This window comes from Scylla paramamosain, chromosome 38 (genome assembly GCF_035594125.1).
Source record: "Scylla paramamosain isolate STU-SP2022 chromosome 38, ASM3559412v1, whole genome shotgun sequence".
In the NCBI taxonomy this organism is placed as follows: Eukaryota; Metazoa; Arthropoda; class Malacostraca; order Decapoda; family Portunidae; genus Scylla; species Scylla paramamosain.
In genome coordinates this window covers 6,248,834-6,258,652 of record NC_087188.1, presented here as the reverse complement: position 1 = coordinate 6,258,652, position 9,819 = coordinate 6,248,834, and the positions used below count along the sequence as shown (strand labels likewise).

The window sequence follows — 9,819 nt, the reverse complement described above, 5'->3', positions numbered from 1 at the left end:
CAGAGGTAAGTACGGTCGCAGCAATTTATTTTTTATTTATTCATAATAATGTCTTCGGGGTTGAAGGAGGGATAAATGCATTCTAGTCTAGACATTTAAAGTTTCTTGACTATGTATGTATTTTATAAGCGTTGCCATTAATACACGACAGCTGGAAGTTCAGAGTGCTAGGAGAGGAGATGGAAGTGGCAACTTTTGATCCAACCTTGAGTGGCAACACCTTGCTTGCTGGATCCTGTCATTATTAATGAGTGTGTCAATAATTGCTAGTAGGCTTTTATTGAAACATTGTGACCTATTGGGAAGGTGTCATGAGGGCAGCTCTCAGATAGTTTTGCTTGTGGCTTCTTCCTAAGGAAATGAAGTCATGAGTGAAACTAGTTTAGAATAAACTTGCTGCATAACATGTGTCTCTCTTTTCCACCTCTTTCCAATTGTGTCACTATCGAAAAGGTTGCAATAAAGGAGAAAGGCTCACTGAACAGTGCTGTCTCCTTATTTTCTTTGAAGGTGTGTGTGTGTGTGTGTGTGTGTGTGTGTGTGTGTGTGTGTGTGTGTGTGTGTGTGTGTGTGTGTGTGTGTGTGTGTGTGTGTCACAGCAAGCTACACAACATTGTGAGCTGTAGTTGATCTCGGCTTGCTCTCATGCTGTCAAGGATAGACAGGCACACTAACATTACATCAGCCTGAGACTCATGCATAACTTACTGGCCAAGATCATGATAAATCTGTTAACCAACCTGCCAAAAACTATTTCATTCATAGTAAGTTCTACAATTTAGCCTGATCATCTTCACATGGTATCTAGCATTAAGCAAAGATATCCCATACAGTTCTTCCCTCCCTCTGCTTTGTCCAGATGACTTTTGCTGTCAGCTTATCTACCTCCAAAGCAGAACTCTTTGCCCAAACCTTTGCTGACAACTCCACACTGAATGTTTCTAGGCTTGTTGCAATTTTACCTTTCCATTTGATGATATGCCTGTTCTTCATAATATTTTCTGGGCTTCTTCTGGCCTTAATCCTTCGAAGGCTTCTGTTCCTGAGGGAGTCCTTATCATTTCCAGAAACTGCTTCCATGCTTGCTCATTGCCTGGCCAAACTCTTTCATCTCTATTCATCAACATCCACTTTTCCTTACGTCTGGAAGTTTCCCACTTTCAGTCTGTTCTTATGAAAGGTGACTGCTCCACTCCTTTAAGTCACTGGCCCACAGCTCTGATTTGCTGTTTTACTAAAGCTTTTGAGTCTGTCCTCAACAGGAAGGTTTTGCAACACTGGTCTACTTACAGTCTTTTTAATTGTCAGTTTACATTCTGTAAAGGATGACCTACTGGTGGTCTGGCTTTCCTTACTGAATCTTGGTCATCTTCTCTTGGGATTTCAGTAAAACCTTTGCTGTTTTCTGATACATATCATGATTGAGTCTAGTATAAATCTTTAATTTCTAAGCTTTCCTCATATATTTTCTATCCTCTGCACCTTTATCTCAAAGTTTCTTTTCTGGCCATTCTGGTTTTCTGATGGTAAATGGACAGTGTTCTAAACTTATTAACAGTTGTGTTCCAGAGAGATCAGTCCTATCACCCAGCCTATTCCTGATACTCACTGATGATTTTCTCACACACATTTCTTGTCTTTTCTTCTTTTCCACTCCGATGATGAACTGCCCTTCATCTCTCATTGTCATTAGCCAGACATCCACCTCAGGAGAAATTAGACAATTTGAGCAGAGAAGCCACAGAATATCTAACTTCTGTCCTTTCCGTAATTTCCAAATGTGGCAAACTTTGTGTTGTTCACTGCTTTTCTCTATCCTCTTGACAGCCTTCAAGACAACTGTCTGTTCCTCTTCAGTGACATCAACAATACCTGTCCTCTTACACTGAATTACTCAGACTTTCCTTCTCTGAAAATCTCAACCAAATATTTTTCTTTTTTTTCTTTTGCTAAAATATATTGCCAAGAAGTAGAGTATCATCTCTGTCAACACTTCCTCCTTGCAACTGCTGACTGTATGGTGTGCTGCTCTCATATAAGAACATCAGAATGTAAAAAAAACAAGTTACTGCAGAAGGCTAGCTGGCACACACAAGACAGCTTGGTCACTTAAAACTTTGTCTGCCATCCTCCTTCATAATATCCCTTGAAGCTCATCTACATCTGTGCATTTACTGCAGCCTTAACAAGTTTGTTCCAGCATCCATAGCTCTCCTTGTGAACCAGTCTGTGACCATCTCCTTTTTAATTCTTGGATCTCTCTAGTTTATAATCATTCATAACCTGATCAAGAGAATCTGATTTATATCTCTTCCGTTGAACCTTTAATCCATTGAAACACTTCTGCTTCACCACCACACACTCTGTGCCTTTCCACTGAATACAACTTAAGGGATATAAATTTATCCAGATTAGATAATTTTTTCAGTCCTTGGGTCATCCTAACCATCCTTTGCCTCTAGGTGCAGTCAGTCAAAGTTAAGTCTTATATCCACATCTGTTTTTCTGTTACTCATGCACCTATTAGTAAAATCAGTCACTCTGCTCTGTTGTAAGCACTGATGCACTGTTTTTTACATTTAGATTCCTTGATTTAGCTGTGTTTTGAATTACTTACAGTATAGTTTTTAGTGATTTTTTCTCTGTGGACAGAATTATATTCATTGATGTTGCATTTAATTTCCCACTTCCCTGTACATTCATAAATTGTCTAGGTCCCTATGTGGTAATAAATTATATTCATTGATGTTGCATTTAATTTCCCACTTCCTTGTACATTCATAAATTGTCTAGGTCCCTATGTGGTAATACACTTGTGCCACTTATGCATGGAGAGGTTCAACTCAGCACTTCTAAACACGGTGGAGTCAGAAAAGTTTTTAATCTCCTTGACACCTTTCCATCTAACAGACTATCTTGAATTTCTCACCTAATGTCCACTTTTTACTGTCTTACTTCCATGGTTGCTTGCTACTGTTCTGAGCATGATAATTGCAAGCCTTACTCCTCCAGTGACCTCATTGCTCAAGACTATTGTACTTACTCTCACCCCTAGTCTGCCACTGGGCTCATGCATGAGTTAACTAGTGTCTTCACTCTCATCCTATTTATTGGTGAAGTTCTCTTTTTTCATCCTTCCTGTGACTTGAACTATTTCAAAAGAGAATTATCAGGATACTTGAGAAACTAAATTGGCCAAGTCTTTCTGCTTGTTGTTTTGGGAGTGTTTATCTTTTTCATGCTTTTGGCTGATCTCCTTAATTCACAGGAAGAAAACTTGTTACTGCTTGTGTGGTAAGGATGAAGATGTTTATATCACAAATGTAGATGTTGATGTTATCTTAAATGGGAGATTCTACACTTACTGTGTCCTGCTTTCATCTTATGAAAATGCACTACTACTTGTATTCTTTATATATATATATATATATATATATATATATATATATATATATATATATATATATATATATATATATATATATATATATATATATATATATATATATTTTTTTTTTTTTTATTTTATATTTTTTTTTCCTTAAAAGTTCTGTTCCTCATGCCAGCAAGACTAATTATGTATACATTAGACTAGAGTATACATAAGAGTCTTTTGTAGCCACAAGATGACACATTCTTATTCTTAGACTCTTGATCATCCAGTTTGCAGTTACTCCAAGGGAACAATAATACATATTTATTTGGGTCTGGAATGTTTGAGGCTGGAGCTCAAATTGCATAGCACGTGTCACTTTAATTGACACCTTGATTGTCATTGTTGGGGATGAATAAGAATAAGCATTTCAAAGGCTGGTGTACACATTTATTTTTAGGAATCATAATTGTTTAATGAGGCATATATTGTTTCTACATACAACAAATTGAACATAGGAAGATTGCAACAAGTATATACAGGAGTTACACAAATGGGAATGGGAGGAGACAGAGAGGGCAGGGGAACATTGAAATATTTGGTTAATTATTTTTTTTTAGTTGTCATTATTGTAACTGTCTTTGTAAATGATGAAATAACCGACTCTTCATAAACTTGTGCTTATGTTATCGTCACTCAGACATTGACCTTGCTCACGGCTGAGTCCAGAAACAAGGGCACGTTATTGGGTGAGAGAACGGCTGATGGAAGAAAGTCTTGCAAAAGTATAAGAATGAAGAATTTACAGAAAATAGTTTGTGTATGTAGTGAGTGGGTTTTATTGCTGCTTAACACTGCAGATATATGGATTCACATCATGTATGTAATATGGGACAACTCTGATGGAGTAATATGGCACCTCTATATACATTAAAGACACTTACTGAGGATCATTGGAAATAATGTGGTTTTAAAAAGATAAGTTATTTTGAAACCTCACTATCCAGAATTTTCCTATTGCACACCATGATTAAAAGAAAAATTAGATTAACTGAGCAATGTTTCCAACCAGCATATAATCATTATCTTTGTTAAATACATTCAGTAGGGTTTTCTTAATGGAACATTAAGATATTTTCATTAAATAGAAGAAACATGAGCTTCAGTATATTCTCTGATCAGAATGTGGGAGGGATGTTAACAAGGAGGACTGAAATCCTGGTACAGATAATAAAGGATATAATATATATGTTCAAAACAAAATGAAAAGCATTTTATGTACAACTGAGGATATAATAGAAATGATAATTAACAAAAAAATTACATGAACTCGATAAAAGTAAGAGAAGACTTCTTTACAAGGGTAAAGAACGTGTTTCTAGAGTTGGTCTAGTATCACACACATGAGCCACCTCAACAAAAGGTGGACCGCTTAATACTTCTTGAGTCCGTCCCGCCTTGCACTCTCCTTGTCGTTGGGCAATGTCCGTCCTTCCCTTCCCCCAGCGAGCTTAAACTTCCCACCTTTTGTAAATGAAGCTTTGGTTTGGAAGTCATCACCTAAATTAGAAGGTCCACATAAAATGGGATGAGGGAGGGAGGGTGAAATGTCACGCCTTCGACTCTGTCCACTCCTTTTCTGAATACTCCATTGTGGCGTGTCGTGGTAACCTCTAGAAATGTACACGGTAGGAGTGAGCGGCACAGACACAACCTTTGGGGAGGGGGTGTGGGGGAACGTCCACCACTAACAGTGTGCAGAACTTTTTGAAATTCTCTTTGAGTCCTCTGTCACCACCAGAGGGCTGTCATCCTGCACACACACACAGACGCACACACACATACGCACGCACACACACATTGCCGCAGTGTTGATTGTACAGACCAAGTTGTCAGTTGCCCTTCATCTCTGACCTCCAGCACGGGATGAGTCACAAGGGCAGCAGCACAAAGGTGTCTTGTACCTTTGGCTGTAGGGAAGCACAGGGTAACATTTGGCACCATAGAAGCACTACAGTACCCGGGAACAGTACCTGCAACACAAGGACAACTTACTTCATTGGGGTCACAACACTGCTACTACATTTTTACTAATCTATTCTGTTTGTTTCAGGTGAGACTGTAGTGAGGCAGGACCAAGCCAAGCCAAGCCAAGGTGAGGTGAGAGTGACTGTGGATTGTAAACATACTGTGGGGGGCATACTGTGGATCTGTGAGTAGAGAGAGAGAGAGAGAGAGAGAGAGAGAGAGAGAGAGAGAGAAGACTGTGATTTGTATTTATGGTATAAAAACAAAATCTAGGTATGTGGATACAAGAGAAACTATAATTATGCCTACATCTCTATATGCTACACTGAAAGTCTCCCACTACACACAAAGGAGCAGGAAGTGGTCACTGCTCACTCACTTATCACTGGTCGTGTGCAAGCCAGGCTGCCGGGACCCACTGAGGCTCTCGCTCCAGCATGTTGATCTCGTGCAGGAGCTGGTGGTAGGCGCGGTCCACATCCTGGTTGATGATGATGAGGTCAAAGTAGTGGCCGTACTGCTCCTCCATCTCGCGAGCCTTCTCTATGGTCTCCTTCAGCTCCTCATCCTGGGAACAAAATGCACCGTCAGGTTGTGGACGAGGTAGTGCATGGCATTTGGCACAAGTGTAATTCTGAGAGGTGCTTGGAAGTCATTTATAAGGGTGTTTGTCTATAATGTCTTGCTTCTGGGAATTTTACTCAAACTAAAATGGTAGTTTATCTGCAATTCATATTTAACACATACATTACTAAATTTTGCCCTTTAGTACTTATCATTCCAATTATCACAAACTTTTAATCCATTAGGCATTTGCCAGATGAACAGTTCCAACAAACATTTGCCCAAGTAGGGTTTAGGATTCTTGCTATAAATATAACATCTCTCATCACCATTGCTTGCCCGACATCTTACCTTGACAGGCTCGCCTAATCTCTGCTTCTTCTGCCGTAGTTTTTCCAGTGAGGGTGGTGCTACAAACACTACAAAAGGCTGGAGGTCAGAACTCTTGAGGATCTTGAGGGACAGAGGGTGAAGGTTAAGTACGCAGATTTTGCCCGAGTTCACAACGGCCCTGATGGCGGCTATGCTGGTCCCGTAGTAGGCTTTTTCGTACTCTCCGTGCTCCACAAACTTGCGAGCCAGAATGTCCGACTCAAATTGTGTCCGGGAGATGAAGTGGTAATCCTGCCCATCACACTCTGTCTCTCTTCGGGCCCGAGATGTGTCTGTTGGCAGGAGTGTAAGCATAAATGTTTGGTTTATGTCAAGTCTGCCACAACTCTCCCAGCTCCTATAAAACATCACTTCTACTTTATCTGAGGGGAGTGAACTAATAGAATTATATTCCTAGTCTAAGAATAGAAGGGTAGTAGAGATTAATGTCAGTTTTAGACTAGTCCATACATACTAAGGCTGTCACTTATCCTCTAGTGAGTAAAATAAGTAGTCTTGTCTTCAAATGAATAATTTAATGTAATCTTGTCCTCCAGTTAATACAAGTAAAGTATTGAGAACTTACGTGGAATGGCGGCAGCAAATCTCTCCCTGTCCTCCATCAACTTCTGCCGCAGTTCGTGCCGGCCAATGTTTGGTGGGCCAATGAGGACAATGGGCCGCTTCCTGTTGGCCCGGGGGTAGTACAGTGCTACATCCTCATAGGTCAGGATCTCCTCTGAGTCAAAGTCTGCCAGAGTGTGGAATGCTCAATGCCTTGTGCTGAGGTTTGGTGTGTGTTTTGTTATGCTTCAATTACTTTTTTGTCAGTTTTAGTACACAGGATTAGCAATTTTTGCAATTTTTGCTAATATAAATAGTGAAACTGCAATGTGTGTGTTTGCTTACATTGCTCTCATTCTCAGGTCCCCCCCCCACACACACGCACACTTACTTGCATGTGCGCGCGCGCACACACACACACACACACACACACACACACACACACACACACACACACACACACACACACACACACACACACACACACACACACACACACACACACACACACACACACACACACACACACACGGGACACTAGAGGACATGGAAAGAGGCTGAAGAGGAGTACTTGTAGAAGAGACATCAAAAAGTATAGTTTCTCATATTGATACGTATTGATGTATGGAACAGTCTGGATGAGGAAATAGTAAATGCAGAAAGTATACAAGGCTAAGTTGGATATTAAAAGATATGGAGATGGGACAGCACGAGCATAGCTCTTTTCCCATAAAGCACAACTAGGTAAACACACACACACACACACACACACACACACACACACACACACACACACACACACACACACACACACACACACACACACCACATACAACACGCACGTGCGCACATACAACACGCACGTGCGCACATACAACACACACGTGCGCACATACAACACACACCTGTGTGCAAGTGCGCAGATACAATATACATGCGCTCGCACACACACACACACACACATGCGTGCACACACACACACACACACACACACACACACACACACACACACACACACGCGCGCGCGCGCACACACACGCACGCACACACAAACACATGCGCGCACACACACACATGCGCGCGCACACACACACACGCGCGCACACACACACACGCGCGCACACACACACACGCGCGCACACACACACACGCGCACACACACACACACGCGCGCACACACACACACACACACACACACACACACACACACACACACACACACACACACACACACACACACACACACACACACACACACACTCGCTGAAATTTACATGTTGCAGTGTACTCTCAATCAATGCAAATTCAGTAGAGAGACTGTAGGAAGCAGCTTAGCTTGCGTTGTGTAAACACAGTTTCCCACCAACACCACACAAAGGCCTGTATTCTGAAACATTTTGCTCTCTTACCACAACTATTTTCCAAGGCTACAGATATCATTAGCTAGGAGTGCTTTGCCTGTGAACAATGTAGAAATTTTTAAAAATCTGTCACTAGAACTGTAAAAAACACCCTTAAAACCCATGCAGCTTCAGTAAGAGCCTTTTGTAAAAGAAGTCAGGGTGCAGACAATGTTTCAGAATACATCCACGACATCAGCACACCCAACAAAGCACAGGCACATCCAGCAGAGTCGATAGTCAGCACAGCACACCGCTCACCACCTCTACTCTACCCCGTACCGACATCCAGGTCAGTCATGGAGTAGCTGCGCCTCCTCGTGCTGCCTTTCATGCATCGGCAGTGTGGCAGAGCAAACCTCACAGTTAACACCCTATTCCTTGCTGCAGCTCCTGCCTTGTCTGAGTCACTTATGTCGGCACAGGGATTCCCCAGCCCTGACAGTGGGAGTGGTGAGTTGCTGCGTGCTGAGTGACACAGAGGGGCATAAGAGGGTTACTATGTACATTGACACGTGCAGTGGCAGGAATCACCTGGCTACCTGCAATGCCATCATGCAATAGAACAGAGGACAAGTTGTGGGGGTGTGTGTGGTGGTGTGATGTAAGCACTATGTTAATTGATAAAGAAATGTTGTGCTAATGAGACTTCTATATTATGCAGGTGTTGATGTTAAATTCAAGTAGATTTATCTTTGAGGAGTCTGGTATGTGTGAGATGAAATGCTGAAAATAAACATGCAGAATGTAAAGCAGTTTTTGTACATCTCCTGTGGCTGAGTCTGCACCTAAGTAGCAAAAACAGTAAGAACTAATTACATATAACAACATTCTAACGAGTGACTTCCATGCAAATGTTAGTACTACACGGTCTAGAATCTCATGTTAGGTCATGCCAGAAAGCTTCCTTTTAGTTATTGGAAGGAATTGTAAGTCATGCAGACATAATTAGTTTTCATTCAGTAGCAGGAATTCCAGGAACCAGATCAGTGAATAGTCTAGTTTAACATTAGTACTACAATTTGTTCATACCTTCATTGTAATTTGGATAGAGCATTTTCTTTTTCTTCTTCTTTTGATGCTTTTTGGCACATAACAACTTGCCCTTTTTGGTCTTCTCCTTATTGTTGTTGTCACCCACCACAGTTTGTCTCATCGCCTCACGGCTGAAGAGAAACATTTCACATCAGTAACTTAAAATTTCCAAAGAACAAAACGGTTAACAGGACCAGTTTGGTAGATTTCTGAGGAACAAAAGTGATAGGAGACCAGCCAAACCAAATGACAGGATAAGTAACATATAGTTCAAAGCCAACACAATCAGCAACACTGGGTACTCACTGCTGCTGGAAAGCCTTGGAGGGGATAAGGCCGGCAAGGGTCTGGTCCTCCTCACCGTCCCGGTATGCCTGCCACCAGTTGGGGTCGGTCTGGGATATCACATGTAGGATGTCCCCTTTCTGGAAGCTCATGCCTAGTTCTCTGCAAGTTGGATTGTGCATGTTGGTTACCACTCTT

General features: G+C 41.4%; 1 protein-coding gene across 10 annotated transcripts in view; it reads right to left on the bottom strand.

Moving 5' to 3' along the window:
- Positions 1-3,801: 3,801 nt before the first annotated feature.
- The window catches only part of LOC135091624 (protein PALS1-like), a 59,044-nt gene continuing 53,026 nt past the window's right edge, over positions 3,802-9,819 (bottom strand). For 7 of the 10 annotated variants that reach the window (XM_063989400.1, XM_063989392.1, XM_063989394.1 and 4 more), the window contains 7 exons: positions 9,643-9,783; positions 9,334-9,467; positions 8,584-8,769; positions 6,924-7,088; positions 6,317-6,630; positions 5,781-5,969; positions 3,802-5,406 (listed from right to left, as the gene is read on the bottom strand). In XM_063989400.1, coding sequence (XP_063845470.1) covers positions 5,784-5,969; positions 6,317-6,630; positions 6,924-7,088; positions 8,584-8,769; positions 9,334-9,467; positions 9,643-9,783 — 1,126 coding nt within the window. In that variant the 3' untranslated portion in view covers positions 3,802-5,406; positions 5,781-5,783. The remainder of the gene's footprint in view (positions 5,407-5,780; positions 5,970-6,316; positions 6,631-6,923; positions 7,089-8,583; positions 8,770-9,333; positions 9,468-9,642; positions 9,784-9,819) is intronic. The other 3 variants (XM_063989402.1, XM_063989397.1, XM_063989399.1) reach the window with 1 other exon arrangement.